Source organism: Ochotona curzoniae, unplaced genomic scaffold (genome assembly GCF_017591425.1).
Source record: "Ochotona curzoniae isolate NIBS_2020 unplaced genomic scaffold, NIBS_Ocur_1.0 contig_2321, whole genome shotgun sequence".
Classification (NCBI taxonomy): domain Eukaryota; kingdom Metazoa; phylum Chordata; class Mammalia; order Lagomorpha; family Ochotonidae; genus Ochotona; species Ochotona curzoniae.
Window position 1 is genome coordinate 20592836 of NW_024465421.1, and position 18102 is coordinate 20610937.

The window sequence follows — 18102 nt, forward strand, 5'->3', positions numbered from 1 at the left end:
GCCCCTGTCCTGCCCCTCCCCAGCAGGGAACTGCGCATGCACGTGCACATGTGGGCACACACAGTATTCCTCAGTGAAGCTCTGCCTCGCTAGAACCAAATGCTAAAGAAAGCACAAGCAGACACACCGCTACCCTGAAGCCACAGCTGAGGGATGGGTAAGGGTCTTCTGTGCTTTACCCCATTCTGTCATCGGTGCCCTGCCCACCCCACCACCCAGAGGGAGTGAGCTGCAGTCCCTCATCACAGACTTGGGGACAAGCCTGAACCCCTGCTGACTGGCATCTGCCGGCTGGGTCCCCACATCAGTGGCAGGCCCTCTGCAAGCAGTGCCACATCCACCTTGCACTAAGTCACGGTGGGTACAACACCACCAGGTGTGAAACGGAACACAGCTCGATAAGAGGCCTTCAGCTCCCTCCCAACTCCCCCAAAGACTGCCCTTTGGCCCAGGGAGCCCAGGGAACCAAGGCGGTCATCAGACAGTCCTTGTCAATGTCACATTTTCCATCCACCCTCCCCAAAAAGCAGGCACCCCTGTGCTTAGACATCTCAGCAGAACAGATGCTGCTGAAGGGACAAAGCACACAGCACCTGCGAACAACACAAGCCATTGCTTGCAAGCTTTCCACAGCCCCTGGGGGCACTGACATGTTTGATGGGGAATGTGTGTGGTTCACCCTGCTTGACTGGTGCTGAAAGGGAAAACACAGAGTGCATTTCCAGGACGTGTAGATGCCGAGAACCAAAAGGAAGCTGCAGACAAAGTCGCCAGTACTCGTCCTGCCAGCCATTCCCCGCCTCACCACTTGGTACCACCATCCCACCTCCTGTTTGATCTTCTCCCCGGGGGAGGAACCAGGCTTCCACCGTGGGAACAAGACCTCCTGACAGTCAGCCACAAGACAGAGGGAGGAAAGCTGATCAGAAATGACAGTGGCACCAGATCCTGTTAGCCTTCTGCTCAGAGGAGGCTGAGTGGTGAGAGGCACAGCTGCTCCTCTTTGGAGGATGGGAGCTGGCACTGAGGCTGTCAGGCTCGCCACTTCTCAGGGGGAACAGGTACCAGGCCTGCCTGCCATACCCCCACACTGAAATGAGCACAAGCTGTCTTACTGGGGTGAGCTTCAGCCTTCTTTTAAAATCAATCTTCCCGGGACAGCTCAAAGTGACAGGATAGCTCACAGTGGTAGCAGCAAGAAGATACCAGAGTAATAAAATCAGTGTTCCATATCCCATGAGCAGAATTATCATGATATATAAAATTTCTCATAATCAGTACATAACTTAATATAATATGAAGAGATTTTGTCCCGTGCCAATCACCACTGTAAGCTTTACAGGTGCTGACACAAAGGATCCTGAAAAGTGACTCTGCCACTGGCCCTGTCCTGCAAAGGAGGACCCTGAAGCACAAGAAAGGAGAAGCGTACCCACTTTCCAGAAGAGGCAGAGCACAGCATGTAACCCAGGCGCTTTACGCCCTCAGCCAGTATGTGGTCTTGGCTCCCACTGGCAGTAAACATGCCACACGGTCTCCATGACACAGCCGCTGTCAGTCAGGGGCCCTGTGTTCGTGCTTGGAGCATTTATGTTCTAGAAGCTGCACTGTGGACTGTATAGGGTTCGCTCCCCCAAGAGGCCCTCAGCCACAAGGTGGATATTGCCCAGGTGGAGACATCAGCGATGGAGGCAGAGCTGAGCCAGGGAACCCGGGGCCCTCCTCCACACCCTCTCCTCTGAAACACGCTACTTCAACCACACACTGCATACACAACACCTTGCACACTTCTGGGCCATGCAAACACAGATGACAAGCAGCTGCTGCTCTGCTAGAGCACAGCCCCAATAGGCACCTTCTCCCCAGAGGCTGATGGGAGCTAGGAATTGACGATGCTGCCTCTGCAGGAGGAAAGTGCCCAATAAACCCCCTGCTTGGATAGTCAGCACCACTTGCCAAGCCGGTGCCCTGCTGAAGGCAGAGCATGGCTGCCTGTGTTGTTGATATGCTCACCATACTCTGATGGATGCCCTGATACACCAGGGCCTTCAGCAACATGCAGCATTGGTTTCTCTCCCAAGGTTCCCCAGCAGCTGCTCCCTGGTGCCAGTATCTACTCACACATCCTCCCTGCCACCGGGCTCCAACAGATGGGAGCTATTCTTATTATTTAACATTTATTAAGCACCCACAGTGTACCAGGAGCTACATGGAACAGGGGTGTGGGTGGTCCCAAAGAGTCTGTCCCCAGAAGGCTATGGCCACATGGAAGGCAGGGGCAGGCTTCTCTTCCCCTACCAGGCCCACCTTGCTCTTCCTCCTACCTCCCAGCTTTGGTTCCTGTTCTAGCAGTTTCTGCTGCAATGGACCAAGATTTTAACAAAGGTTTCAGATTACTGAGAGCTACAGACCCTTCCTTGTGCACCTGCAGCAGACCAACGATTTACGGAGCGCTGAGGGGATGGTGGTCTTCACCCTATGCCACTGGCTGCCAGACCCCATGTGGGTGAAGGCCTCTTCCTCCTCCACTGCACTTCCCACCTGCAGCCCTCTGTTGTCCAGCCACACCACACACAGGAGCAGCCAGCAGCCATGGGGAATGTGCAACAGAAGCATGAGCAGAGAGAGGCAACTGAGCCCTCCTTCAGCCTGCACTGTCTTCACGCAGCAAGGGGAAAGTGCCAGAATGTGGGAAAAACACACAGCAATAGTGACAAAGGCAGCGTTGCCATCAGCTGTGGGATTCCTGTTGTAAACAAGCACTGCTCAAATCCTCAAAGTTCCCTTTGAACTTGAGGGTAACCATATCTCACTGTCAAGCTGACACCGGGAGGTCACAGGGACAAAGCCCCATATCGGGCAGGAGCCCAGCCGCCGACTCACACCAGTCTGTGTCGTGCCATGGTGCCTGGATGGCATCACAGGGATAAGCCAAGGTCCCAAGTACAATCAGGCTGAACTCCTGGGATCCTGATAATGACCTTGAGAGATAGAACATGCTGGGCCAGGTTTTTAAACTTTCATTTTATAGATGAAAAGGTACAAGTTCAAAAGAGGTCAAGCACCTCACTCAGTCACACGGAGAAGGGCACGGCCAGACTTGGATTTCTCGGCTCTAAATTCTTTCCTCTTTGTTACCAAACTGTGTCATCTCCCGAAATGAGAAGATGGAGCCCTTCAGCGAGCAGCTCCTGAGAACCACAGCCTGTACAAAGCATTGCTCTGGTCCCTGGTCCTTCCCTCCACTGGGAGTCAAGGTACACCAGAGAGGGATCAGGAAAAATGGTGAAGCAGTCTGTCTTCTCCGCAGTCTGCTCAACTCCTTGCTTTGCTCTGAGCCACAGGCACCCAGGGAGGTGGGTGAAGGCAAAGCCCGCCCCCTACCTCCCCAGAAACAGAGCCCTTGTTTTCCTCTGTCAACTTTCAGAAACAAAACAAAGAAAACACAAATCTTTGTGTCCTGGAATGTAAAAGAAAAGATGGAGATCCTATTTACAGGGAGTGCAGCTGAATCTCTCTTGAGTGTCCAGGCCACCAGCATCACAAAGACTTGAGGAGAGGTCAGCTGGGGGGTGATGGGATACAGGAGTTCAACCATCCCGGGGCTAGGCTGACCCCTGACTTCACTGGCAACACATGGTCCTCAATGAGACCACCGAGGACAGTGGCCAAACCCTTGCTCTCTGCTCATCTTTGAAGATAACTTGACACAGAACCCATGATCAATAAATATTTTAATCAATGAATTATTTTCACAGAGCCTCTCCCTTCCACTCCCATGAGCCTGAAGAGTTCATTCCACTGCTGAGGACAATGGTCTCAGTGACCCAGAGGGAAGGACTGTCAGGGTATTGAGTTCGCTGTTTCTGAACACCTCTTAAGGCTCAGCAGTTAATCAAGTGGACACGCCAGCTCCTTGCATGCGGGTGGGATACGTGTGCGGTAAGTCTATCTTTAGGCAGGAGAGAAACATAAATAGGGGTGAAGATCTCCATCATAAATCACCCAGGGGAAGGCACTTACCCAAAACAACCTTTAAAGGACAGGGGAGGGAAACCTTGCTTCAGCATCAAAGGCTCAGACTGCGGAGCCGCAAAGTGGAGTGTGAAATCCGCAGGTCTTCCAAGCCTCCACGCCCTGCGCCCACGCATCAGAAAAAGCACACTTGCTGATATAGCATGCCTTTAAAGTGATCAAAATGACAGATGGCTAGTGCAGAAACACATCCTTTTTATAGGACTGATATTAATCAGAGGGGATTGACAGTGTCCCTTTAATCTTTTAATTTTAAAAAGTGCATTTCTCTACAAAAGAACAGGGAAAGTTGCTGGCATTTCCAAATGCTTGGGAGTGATGGAAGGGCCAAAGTAGAGTAAACTGTTAGTAGTTCTAGGGCTCTCTTTATTACTTTTTTCTTTGTGTATTTACCATAGCTCTTTAAGCACTGCTGATACAAAGAAAAGTGATGTGGCTGTGTCATCACAGAAGCCCAATGCTGCCCCAGTTATCATTTCCAGACTGCCTTGCTTTTCCCAGCTCATGCCGTCTGATCCCTCAAAGAGTGAGAAAGTCTCGCTGTGTGCCCAAGAGGAGGTGCTGTGCTAGAGAGGCGAGCCAACTATGAACCATACCTCATCTGCCTTTGCCAAGTCCAATCATAATTGGAGCAGCCAGGTGAACTAAAAGACAATACAATTTTCCAGACAAACATAATCCCAAGAAACAGGCGAGCAAGATAATTCAGATCAGAAAATGACAGCCTTCTACAAAGAGTGTACGCCGGCCTTTGTGAGGGCTTCCACCATGTGCTGTTGCCAAGGAGAACCCAGCACTTGCCTGTCCAGTACCCTCCCCTGGTGCCAGGACCCTGACTTGCACTCCGACCCAGTCCGTAACTCACCTAGCTGTGCCGCCAGCCTGAGATGGTTGAGTTGGCGACAGGTGTGGACTGCGTGACCAGCCAAGGAGCCTGTTCTCTGCAAGGTTCCTGGGAACACTCGTGGGAAAGAACTCTCAGACACGGCAAAGGGCCAATCTGGAGGCGCCGGAAACCAACTTGCACAGGGTGTGTTTGGGAATGAGGGCCAAGCACGGGCGACACCATGGCACACGGACAGACAAGTATGGGTCATCATGGCCTCTGAATCCAACTGCGTTTGAAGCTGGACCTGCATGGTTCATTTTTTCCCTCTAACCAAAGCGACTGCAGTTTGTGTCCATTCAGCCAGAGCCCATAATAAATGCCATAGCCCTCTCTCTCTCTTCAGAATAATATGGCATAAATATCTGACACGGATTCCTATATATGGACATATGCATAAGTATATGTGTGTGTGTACGCACACGCGTACATGTGCGTCCATGCCAGGCTTTCCCATCTATTTTACCGTAAGCTTCCTATTGGAAAGGATCGTTCTAATCTGCCTCATCACCCACTCCTGGCCCACGGCCTGGTACACAGTAGGTGCCCAATAAGTCACTGCTGAATGACGAGGTAATGGACTGCACTGAAAGCTCGAACTGTGTACTTTCTGCTTTCATTCTGTAGCCCAGAAAACTGAGGCTGGGCGAGGTTAATTGACAAGCCCAAGGCCACACGCTTAGTAAATGTCAGAGGCAATACATCAACCCGGACCTATTTGACTCCACACTCTACCTGCCACCTCCCTGACTCTTTAATTTAGTCCGCTGTTGACACGGCCTCTTTGGCAGTCCAGAAAAGTCACTTAGTGACGGAGATGGAGCTGCCTCCAGGTAAGTGACACCACCAGTATTTATATGCGGCATTCATTCTGATGTCTTTCCCAATCAGCAGACACGCCAAACATGTAGATAGCATTGCAGGGTGGCAATACCGGGATCTGAAAACGGCTCTGTCAAATGCAAGCTCCTTTTTTTTAAGTTCCATCAGAAATGTATCCAAATGACTTGCAAGCTCCCTGCTGGTTTCTCTGCCTCTCTACAGGGGTGGTTATTCTCCATTCATTGTGAAACACCGGCACCTGGATAATTCCCAGCGTCCCTTCAAATGCAGATGCAGGTGTCTCCCGAACTACTTTGCCAAGTGCAGTGACGCTCCTCACTGCTTCCAAATGCCAACTGCAGGGTGAACGTCCCATCTCTCAGAATTAGTCATCGCTTTGCTGCCACTGTTGAGCTCTGTGGGGTTTGAAGCTGGAAAACCACCCTGAGAGCTAACTCTTAGAGAGCCTCGAAGGCAAAGGACACCCAGGACAAGAGCCAGGAAACTCCACCTCCTCCTGCTGGATGCACAGTGGGACGTCACGCAGGGGCACACCCAAATTCAGGCGGGCTCCAATTGACCCTGGCATTTAAACATCATCCATTCCAGAGTGCCAGTAAGGTAAGGTGGGAAAGATACTAAAGCCCACCGTGCCATCTCCAGCCAACACCAAGTTCTTTCTCATTCCAAAGAGCTCTCTCCTTTCTTGTCCAGAAAATGCTTCAGGCTTCCTCACACACCACATTTTCCCTTTGACCTATCCTCTTCCCACTTTGGATTGTTATATACATATAAAATGTATACATACCAAGAAATGCACCCAGGCGAATAAAGATAAATGAGTTAGGTGTCCTCTAACCACACTCACAACCAACATCAGGAATGACAACACCCTACTGGCACTCCAATAATGTCCACTATACTTCCACTTCTCCCTTGGTTTAGTTCTAAACATAACTTCATGTACCATGAAAATGTACATGTAAATGACAACACACTCTTCTCTCCTCTTCCCATTGTAGCTCACGCCTTTCTCACATTTCCTTACATAAACTTGTTCCTACACTTTGACCTCAACAGTATATGGGTGACTGAGCGGGAAGGCTTTGGTCCAAACCCCAACTCTGTTACTGTTTCTCGCTGTGACCTTGTTCAAGTTGCCTTTTGCTAAGTGTAGACCTTAAGTCCTCCCAGTACAGAAGCAGAGCCACAGCGCTCAATTGTCATTCCTCACCTGAGATCCCCGAGGTCATCTATGCTTTGAAATTCATCTTTTGGAGGATTTTTTTTTTCAGAAAGGTATTTCAGAGAAAAGTAATTATGTAAAACCCTCAGCACAGCCTGGGATAACACCCTGAATCAAACACATAAATATTCCTACAGCAAAATATATGAATATTCACATGAACTGGGATAAAGAAAATCTAAAAATAGCCACACATCATTTCAGGTCAAGATTTGTTCCCAAATGAGATTCAGTGCCAAACTTCCAAAAGAAATTGATTTTCAGAGCTTTTGGAATTTAGAATTACAGATAAGGGATGGTAGACCAAGACTGCCTAGCCTTATTAGGATTTCTGTGAAAATATATCAAAGATGAGATACCTCTATTTTTAGCACAATACCTGGGATACCACAAAGACACTTAATGATGGCCCCTTATCTTCAACTAAGCATAAACAGGTGGACACAGCTCTCCTTACACTGTCCTCCGTCTGGGGAAATATCTGGACCTATAATATCCTGTAAGACCTGGGTAAGATAACAGCGAAATTTCCAATAGGAAGCATCATCAAGCCACAGGTGGAAGCTTGATTAAAATATACAGATCTAAATGCGCAACTCCATGCCACAGTCTCAGAGACCCAAACACCAACCAGGTGTACCAACTTCAAACCTACTGGTTGGATTCTGTCTTTTGGCATTGTGTGACCATGGTTGGCATTGTGTGAGCACAAGCTCCAAGCCTGTGGTCTTAGGCTGACGTTGGCAATTGAATTGACTTTCTTTGTCATCAGGCCAGATTAATTCACGGGTCATTCGAGACATCATTGGAAATGGAGAAACAGGCTAAGAAGCTCTGCAGAAATCTGTACTGGCTTTTCTTAAGAGACTAAACCTGGGATCTATACCAAGGGGAAAGGAGCCAGTGTTTACATTTGATGATGCTGCTTTTTCCCATTTCTACACTTACTACCCGCACAATAATTTAAACTGACTTGGCTCAATCTCCTATAACTATTCTCTAATCCTTCACAGAACTAAATGAAAAAAAAAAAGAAAGAAACTTTCAGGATCCTATATTCAACATATTTAGGCATAAAATGATGGGCTCAGGGGATCTAATGAGGGGAACCCCCCCCTCCCCAATTTTCACGGAACATGGAGGCCACATTTAATGGAAACAGCAACATTTACTCCTGCAATGTTAGAGGTCGTTGGAGTAACTTTCTAGAACTGTAAGTACTGGGAGACACCTCTGCTCCCTGCCTGCAGGACTAGGCATGCAAAGCAAATGACAAGGAAACGAATTAGTGTTTTTCTTTAAGCAAGTGGACTAAAACACAACAAGGCTGGGCCGAATTTGAAACATGGTACTTGAGAGTAGTCTGAAAAGGAAACTCTTCCACCAAAACACTGGCACTTAAGAGTAGAGTATGGGTAGAGTATGACCTGACTCAGGAAGTCAGCAACAAGCTCATCAGTCTCTCTCTCCCTCTGCTTTCTTACAGGAGTGGGAGGGGAACACAGTGAAGCACATCCTGGGGGCCAGGCTAGCAGATCCTCACTCAACTCATCTCCTGACTTCCGGGTGGCTGGCTACCTACCAGAGGTTTTGTTTGGAAAAACAAAATTCAGTCAGGCTAAGATGAGCAACTAAAATGGCTTGTTTCTTCCCAAAGTATCTGGGTAAGTTTCTCAAGCACGCTGCACAGGAGGAGGAAGGCCTCCCAGTTTCTCAGCTGGGCCTTGTGTCTTCTCATCTATCACTGGGGTAATATGTCCAGAGTGGCATTTCGTAATGACAGCAACATTCCAGCAAATCGATAGTTATTTAATTCCCAACAAGCTCTCGAGTCCATTAAACCTGATTACATTCACCCATTTCAGTGGGTGCCGTTATTTTTCCTACACCGGCACTTAATCTATAACAGGAACTTATGAGAACTTTCAAAAGCAATTTCAGCATCAATCAGCATAGAGCGAAGGGCACGATTTGCTTGTAATTATTTATCGGATGGGGAGGCAAAAGGTCTGAGCAAACTCCAAGGCTGACCTTCACCCCGAGTTCCCCATGGAAGCCCAAGGGCCAATAGGTCCTGGTCAGGAGAGAAGATCCTGCCAGGGCAGCCTGCATCTACGAGCTAAGATTTAACTGCTCCCACGGTGCTAAGGACCATTTTCCTGGGGGCCCAGTTCTTTAGCATGTATACAACTATTAACACACCCACCCATCCCTCACACTGATTCATATACCCAGCATGACAAAAGGGCTTGTGGTTACTGGTCATCATCCCTGCATGGCTATCACAGCAAAGAAGAAGAAAAAGGGGCGATCAGCAAGCTCACTAGGCCCTTGAACAAATGAACTGAAATGTCTAGTAGAATTTTTAAATGCTGAGTGCTGAGGAGGGGCGACTTGGGGCAAAGGTGACAAGACACACTAAATACATATTATTTTCCTTTCCTGCATTTGTGAGGCACAGAAATTATTACAAAGGAATGGCTATTCTCAAAAAACAAAAAATTTTTAAAACCCACCTGAGTTTCCTATAACATCTAGCCCTACCACTATTAGATGTGAACTTTCTATAGAGAACTTGAGACCACAAAGTATGCCCAGAAGCCAATGTTTGTTTACAAAGAGAAACTTGGATTTAGGCAACCACAATGTCCCACATTTCTTCTTGGTTGATGAGCCACTGTACAGTAAGTAAACAGCCTTAAAATAAAACCAGCACCTACTTCAGCCTTCCACTCTCTGCCGTCATAAAGACAGAAAGAGGCAGTGTGGGACTCCTAGAACAACTTCCCAACTTCATAAATGGATCAGCAGTAGAACGCTCCTTCAAGCCTCTGAGCCAACAACCCTCAGGCTCAGGTGGAAGAGGTGGGGAGCTTTCCTTGAGAACAGGCAGCCCATGCGGAGGCATCATAGGAATAAGCATATATTTCATCCCCTTCCATTTCCTGGGTTAAAGCTCTTAACCGAGTCACCTCATGATAAGTTACTTTTGCCTCATGATCTGCTCTGGGAGACTGAGTCCCTCAGAAAGCTGGGAAGGCAAGCAAATCCTTTGCCCCGTGGTCACCCTCCTGAAGGAAAGGCATGAATGTTAAACAGCAGCCAGATCAATACAAGCAAATATAGCTCAACTACACCATTTATTCAGCCATGAGAGATGTCAATAGCTCGATTAGGGTGATCCATCTTTTTGATTTCCTACTGTCTTCTCGCTGACTACGCGAGGGCTTTTTCCTGTATTAAAAGTGTTTGCTTTCTCAACCATAAAAATTCCAATGATTACTCTGAGCACTCTGGAGTTAAGTCGCTTGCTGGAAGAGGCCTTGAATTACCTGAATCAGTCCGGGAAAGTAGGGGGCTGCTGGCAGAATCACAGGCACGCCATAGGGGTGCACGAGAACTCCTTGAGACGCCAACATGCTTCCAGTGAAGGAACGGTTCCCTCTGCCGATCAACACATCAATGGAGAGAGAGGAGAGGAGGGAAAAAAAAAATCTATAGACCCAACTTGTTCCGGACTGTGGAGCTGAGAGCCGAGCCGCTTGTGTCAGGAGGAGCCAAACGCTCATCAAGGCGAAGAGGGGAGAGAAAGAAATTCCACATCAGCAACTCTTACTGTGAAAGTTTTCTTCCCAGACGACCAAGAGACACGGCAGCTGCAAAGTTGAAGCTACCAAAATGGAAGGCGCTATTTTGGGCACAGCTCGCCTAACATGACTAACCAAAGACCGCTTGTGCATTTTGCTCTCAGAGGCAGTGGGAGAACGAAGGAGCCCAACGACAGAGACAACCAGGTTCTGAGACACGGACGTGTCCGGGGCACTCGGCTCAGTGGCCAGGGGTGTGTTTGCCTGGGATCTGCAGGGAGAGCAAATACTGAGAGACAGAAACAGATACGGTGATCGGCTGATCCTTCAAACTCAAGCTGACTAATTCACGCCAGCAGTGCTGGGCACTGAGTTTCAAAAAGAAACTAAAAAGATGTTTCGCCCATTCTGTCTGCCTGCCTCTGTCTCTTGTTCCAGTTTTCTTCAGGGTTTCTGTAACTTACACAATACCCCCAGCTCAGATTTACACAGTATGGGCTATGCATAGAGAGGCAGTTTGATCATTTACACATATTTCCTTCTCAGAGGCCCCTGAAGACAGTCTGAGCTATCCCGGGGAACCAACAGGCGGAAAAGGCTGATGCCGACTGCACAGTCTGCTCCTGGTCATACAGCTTAGAGCAGGCAGCGCCGAGCTGCGGACATACTCCAGTGCTGGACTCCTATCTGTGACGCTGTGTTCATTTCACTCTATTTTCTCTGTTCTTGAACTTTCTATGTCTTTTTTTTGCATCTTTTAGAGATGCCTTTATTCTAAACTTTTCAACATGGTATATACTAATGAGCTTTCTCCCTGTTCTTAAGGTAACATGTATGTCTATTATGTACCAAATCCATGGATAAGAGACTCATTCAAGCAAACATCTGAAACATTTCTTGTATATGAAAATAAGCAAGCATGTTGTCTGAATATGTCCCATGGGGGTAGAGAAACTTCTACAGGGTTTCATGAAGTTGGAATGAGACTGACTTAGGTGTCCCATTGGTGAGCTGTATGGTCTTGAGGAGTTGCTTAGCTTCTCTGAGCGCCACTCTATCAGAAAAATAACAACACACAAGACTGAAACAACAGGAGTTCCACCCCCTAAGGTTATCTCATCATGGCATAAAGTTCTCACACACCGTATCATGACATGGACGCCAAGCGTGTTTTTCATCTCCTGGTGGTTGGCTATACACTCGGGTTCAGATGCAAGGTTCAGATAACATTCAGATAACACTCCCCTGACTTTCACACCAAGCAAAACATGTGAGTTTCACAACTTGGAGGACAATAACACGACATGCTGATGAAAACAGTCCACTTCAACAACACCCATGTTGCACGAATCCTTGATGCCCACTTTCAAATCAGACCTCTGCTTGGCACATTTCACCTCTCACCGGAAACAACACCCATGACTTAGATTTGTACAAGTGGGGGGAGCTTCAAGACACCGCCAAACACATTCAACACCTGGCCTTCTCTAAATCCAAACAGTGAGCCTTCCACTTCGAGACAGCCAAGGTGTTGCTACACCACGCTAACTTTAGTTGCTTGATTTAGCTGCATAATTACATTTCTAGATAACGACACTGGACAGGGTCTGGCAGAGAATTCAATTATTTAAGGCTGAATTTTGGCCATCCTGACAAGGTTTCCCAGTAATTGATTCTCATGGATCACAGTGGCCACGATGTACAATTGAGAGAGCTCCCCTAACAGCTGCAAGATGACCCATTACCCAACAGCCTGATTCGGCTTCTAACTTTAGCTTCTGACTACACTGTTACCACTGCATTTCTCAGAAGTTGCCAGAGAGGCCAGAGGCATCAGTATGAGTCGGATGGGTTTTCTAATCTGCTTCCCTTTAGTAATCACGGAAGTGGGGAGCGATTATTTACTTAGGTTAGGTCTGCATGAGATCGAATTCTGTCTCTTTAGTGTTATAAAGTGGGAAGACCACTGAACCAGGAGGCAGGAAGCTTAATATGGCCACTTAAAGCCAGAAACGTACACTTTCAGACTCTTTGAGTTTCCAACAAAAGTCTTGATACCACTTATTCCTCATCAGCAGCACACCAACGAGTAAATTCATGCAAGTGTTTTTCAAAGTATAGTTTGACAAGCACAATACACTGGATTATTTTATCTGCACACACACACACACACACACACACAGGAAAGTAATTCCAAGAACTGCACAGCCAGCTGCTTTTGCCATGCAAACATCACACAGTATACTTTCAGAAACCAAGATGGTAAAGGTCAATCATTGCAAAGAGTCTCTGAATGTAACCAAAACATTTGACCAACAGATGTTTGAGACTACTGACGAGGTACCTCAGCACACAACTCCTGGCACATTTTTTTATGGTAACATGTAAGTAGGTCAACCAGTCACAGTGATTGATCATCACTATCAAGCTGCACATAATGGCATGTGCCACACTCTCACATGAGAAGTAGTGTGATGGTTTGTTTGTATCAGTGCCAACACACTGCTCTATGCCCATCCCCCCTTCAAAGGACTGCAATTGGTGCCGACCAACTACCATGGTTACATCAACAGCAGGCAAGAGGAATTTTCCCAGCTCTGTTACGATCATACGGGACATACGTTCACATAGGTCAACCATAACTGACTGACATTATTACTACACAGTGTGTGACTCCTGTGTCTGGTGTTTGCTTCTGTCTTCACCAAAGAATCCACTGATTTCAGTCAGATAGAAATGAAAATTACATGTGGGACCTAGCACGATACAGTTAGGTTCTGTCTGTCTATCCATTCATCCATCCAGAGGACATTTTTAGGGTTGGTTTTAATAACTCCACAACACCACTGCCTCTGTGTCTGCAGAGTAAGAGGTGTCTTCCTTCCTTTCTCTGAATGAATGGCATCCTGTGGTCCTTTTCACTTTGACTACCAGGAAGCTCAGAGGCGAATAAGTGGCTCCACTCTTGCTGTTCTGTCAGCCTTCGCTACTTTTCTCTCGATATCCTGCTTTGCCAACTCCAGTCCCTCGCGTTGTTGCTTTTCTCGAATTCTGACTTTATAGTTCGTGTCATTTTTCTGGATAAGTGCAATCGACAGCTTTCTGAAACTGCATTGAATGCATCCTTGTCTTAAAACTATCACAAACAACAAACACATAGATAAATTACCATCATGAGCAAAACCTTCTCCGGTTCTGCTTTCACAAACGGGAAGTCCCATGTATTGCTGGGGGATCTGTGATTCCTTCTTCTCGGATCAACCACTGGAAAGTGGACGCCTCATCTTGTGTGCCCCCACTACTGACAGGTGCACACAGCTCATGGAAAACGGCTGCTGACCAACAACACCCAGTGTCTGGCATGGGGTTCAGAAAGATCACATTTCAGGAACTGAAAATACAAACATGAAACAAAAGAACAAAGAGGAAAAAAGGAGAGTCCTATAAGTCACTTGGAAACTGTGGATCCAGAAGGATGAGATGTGGCTTCCAGCTCTGGCTGTGGTGGACAATGGATGAGAAACACCATCTTCTGTGAACAGGTACATGTGGGCCTCCAGCTCTCTAAGTGACTAGTCAGAAGCCTGCTCTCGCAGCTTGTGAAAGCATCACTGATGATGAAGGGTCTATCAGGGAAGACTGTCAACAGAAGCTGAAACTTGAATTTCCCATAATTTTTTTACAGGTTATGGACTATTACTCTCTTTTGAATTTCTTCAACTATTTTAAAAAATATATATAAACATATTTGGCTCAAGGAGCATAAAGGCAGGAAATATCACAAGCTCAACACACAGCATGTGCTTTGCAAACCCCCACTTGGGGGGGTTATTTTTATCTGGGAGGTAAGACACATGGCAGGCACACATTCCTCTTCTACCTCCCACTTGCTCACTGCCGTATCATCTCCCCCATGGGTGTCCTTGGGGCCAGCGGTGCTCATCTTCTTGTGCCACAGATTTCTGCTGCGGGTTCTGCCTTCCTCAGTTATCCTGAGATGGTTCCACCTCATCCCTTCTCCTTAAAAACAAACACCATTCTCCCGTGGCACTCCTCTTAGATCCCCATGCTTTCTCTCTCGCTGTCAGCTTCAAGAGCTCCCTTCACAGAGCGTCTACATCAACCTGAGGATTCTGCCCACTCCCAGCACTCCTGAGTGGCAATCACCCAGGTTCGATGTCTACCCAAGAGCAGGAGAGAGGACAGCAACAGAAGTGCTGGCTGCAGGTGGGAGAGCTAGGCGTTCAGAGAGGACCAGGGGTTCTGATGTCACATGGAGCCACCTGCAGCCTTGGGCACCACATCCCAGTCTCCAAAGGGAACTCTGAGGAGGAAAATAGTGTTGCTCCTTCTGAACAGTATGACAATGGGATATTTCATAATGAGGGTGCTTCGTGTAAGATCAAGATATGCACTATCCTTTCAGAGATTGCAAGATCTAGGAATGTTGGGCCACGTTTCCTTGAATCTAAATTCCTTCAAGCCTAGAAAGGTAGCCCACCACTCTTCACCTGGCACCTAAGAAAAACTTCGCAATCTCAATTGAAATGCAATGCCCATTAGAAAGGAAAAAAAAAAAAGGAGCAGAAAACATAAACGACAGTGTCTCCCATATCCTGCTGTGGACTTCAATATTCACTTTCTTAAGCTGGAGATGCTGACAAGACTTTTCTCTCAATACAAATGCATCAAGCGTATTTAATCACAAGACTGTTTCTAGACAAAGCTCTGTCACCAAGTGTCCTATCCAAGTCCCTTCAGAACATTCCTCACTTAAACATGTCGAAAATCATCTTTCAATGCACACTGCCCCTCCTTCCATAAATCACTTTTTTGTTGTTGTTTTTAGCGAAAAAACACACTGGCAAGTTTCCTTTCCCAAACACTGCCATGAATCCAAGTTGTTCCAACATGAATGCTGAGCAAACTGGCCTCTCTCCCTCCTTCCGACTCTTCCTCCCTGCCTTCCTCTTTTCCTCCTTCCCTCCTAACTTTCAGGATCATCCTCGTTGGCCTTGGTGTCACATGATCTTTCAAGGTTTCTCCACTGCCCCAGGCAGAAAGAACTGCACTAACACCTTTGTTCTGGGTCATTCTCAGTGCTTGCTCTGCTCATGCTGTGTCAACACTCCTGTAAGTGTGGTTACATCTTCAAGAAGGCAGAGTGGTTCACACAGAGAACTGGGCCATCCATGGCTATTCACCCCGTGATCATGGTGCTCAGAAAGTAAACCACATTTCCTGAAATGCTTCCCTAAATAGCTGGAAAAGTATGAGTGACTTTGAAAGGCTGAGAGGGATGACCAAAAGCTACCTTGGATCACCAAGGTCATGGTAACTGACCACTGGACACAGTGATGCAGGACGCCAGTCCAGGCTGCACAGTGGGAGAGGACAGGCTTATGTCGTGGCTCTAGTGGACCCAGGATGCTATGCTGAGTCCTGAGCCTGCATCTTACCAGGAGTGGAATGAGCCAGCACCTGTCCCTTCCCATAGGTGTTCTGTGACAATGAAATGACATCTGGTATTATTGCTACTCATACTTGGAAGTCATTCAGAAAATGATAGTTTATTTTTGTTTCTTCAGAAGGTCTCTTTTATACTCAAGTAAGTTTTTTTTCTTCTCCTTTTTAATACATATTATTCATTTGAAAGGCAAAGAGAAACAGAGAGAGACAACTTTCATCTACTGGTTCATTTCCCAAGTGGCTGCAATGGCCAGGGCTGATCCAGGCCAAAGCCAGGAGCCTACAACTGCATCTGAGTCTCCCATGGGAGTGGCAGGAGCCCAAGCACCTGGGCCATGTTCTGTTGCTTTCCCAGGCACACTGGCAGAGAACTGGAAGGGAAGCAGAGAAGCTGGGGCTTGAACCAGGGATTCACTTGGGGTGCTAGCACCATCAATGGACAACGAAGCTGCAGAACCACACCGCCAGCCCCATCTCTCTGTCCCTGGTATCTAGTGTCCCTGGGCACCAACAGTATTCCACAGTGCTATTTCCACTGGCATTTTTCTGCTGCTCCTCCCCACATGGTTCCTTTATAAATGTTCTGTCCTTCTATAAGCTGCCACGTGCTTTGGCCTCTAGTTAGTCTCCCTAGCTTTTCCTGCATTCACGACCTCTTTGCTTAAGGTCCCAAAATATCAGCAGTGATCTGGCCCAGGATGATAAAGGCCTGGCTTCTATTTGCATCCAGCATGCTTCTATTCATCTCTTTTACTCCCCACCCAAGCTATTCATGTCTCAGCTATTCTCTGAGTACAGGGCACAGAGACCCTGGACATTACTAGCCATCTATGGGAGGAGACAGAGGCTCCAGAGAAACCAAGTGCTTGGTCCAAAGGAAGACAGCTTTTCCTGTTCACAAGAGGCAGGTTTCCCTTGGGTCCCTAACACCTGCTAGGTCAGCAAGAATATCCATGGCAGGATGGCAGCTGAACCAAAATGGAGAAGTGCCCCTCCCTACCAGAAAAACACTCAAGCTCCCTCCAGTGGAGGTGAGAGTGTGGCATGGCAGTGACTTACTTAGCAGGGACCCCAGAAAGCAGCTCTTGGGGCGGCCAGGTAGGGGCTCCTGGATGCCAGTGCTAACAGGTGAAAAGGGAGGCTGCTTTGAGGAAGGCTGTCAGCACGGCGCCTGGGTTCTGATAGGACCACAGACACCACAGGGTGGTTACACACCGTTTAGGTGTTCAGGTATCTTATCTCACACCTGCTGCCAAAATGCAGAACTCTATTCAGGGGAGTGTGGGGGGACTGATCTTGGAGGTGAGTTGAGTTGCTGCCTGCCATGCCAACATCCCATTCTAAAGCACCATTTTGAGTCCTGGCTGCTCCACTTCTGATGTGGCTAATATACCTAGTAAAAGGCAGTGGTACATGGTCCAAACACTGTGGCCCCTGTCACCCCTATGGGAGACAGGTTCCTTGGCTTATGACTTGAGCCTGGTTTAGCCTTGGCATTTGCAGGCATTTGGGAAGCAAACTTGTGAATGCAAGATTTTTTCACTCTACGTCTGACTCTCCCTCTCTGTTACTTTGCCTTTAAAATAAATAACTCTTGAAAAAAAATTGATTACCAGGACTGGCATTATGGCTCAGCAGGTAAACATGCTGCCTTTAATGCCAATATCCCATAGGAGTACCAGTTAGAGTACCAGCTACTCCAATCCAGCTCCCTGTCAATGCTCATGGAAAAGGAGTAGAAGAAGGCCCAAATACTTGGGCCCGTGGCACTCCCGTAAGACACCTCGCTGGAGCCCTGATTCCTAGCTTCAGCTGCTGTACAGCCACTTGGAGGAGTGGACCAGCAATGGACACTCAGACTCGTCTCCCTCTCTCTGTGTTTTAGCTCTTCCTTTCAAACACATATGACAAAGATTTCTTATTATTACCAAGGAGGAACATCTTCCATAGGCAAAGCTTCCACAGACTGTGGACCTATCCAAGGTCCTATCTTGGCATGTACACCATGCCAAGAACCAGTCCCCCTTTAGCACAGAAGTCCCAGCAGGGTCCTAGTG

The 18102-nt window shown here is 47.6% G+C and overlaps 1 protein-coding gene across 12 annotated transcripts in view; it reads right to left on the minus strand.

The window, feature by feature from the left end:
- RBFOX1 (RNA binding fox-1 homolog 1) overlaps window positions 1-18102 on the minus strand; it is a 1044467-nt gene that overhangs the window by 275439 nt on the left and 750926 nt on the right. For 6 of the 12 annotated variants that reach the window (XM_040973369.1, XM_040973366.1, XM_040973374.1 and 3 more), the window contains exon 1: window positions 10322-11077. The exons of the other annotated variants lie outside the window; for them this stretch is intronic. In XM_040973369.1, the coding sequence (XP_040829303.1) occupies window positions 10322-10558 (237 nt within the window). In that variant the 5' untranslated portion in view covers window positions 10559-11077. Of the gene's footprint in view, window positions 1-10321; window positions 11078-18102 lie in introns of those variants that run through there. 12 annotated transcript variants of the gene reach the window in all.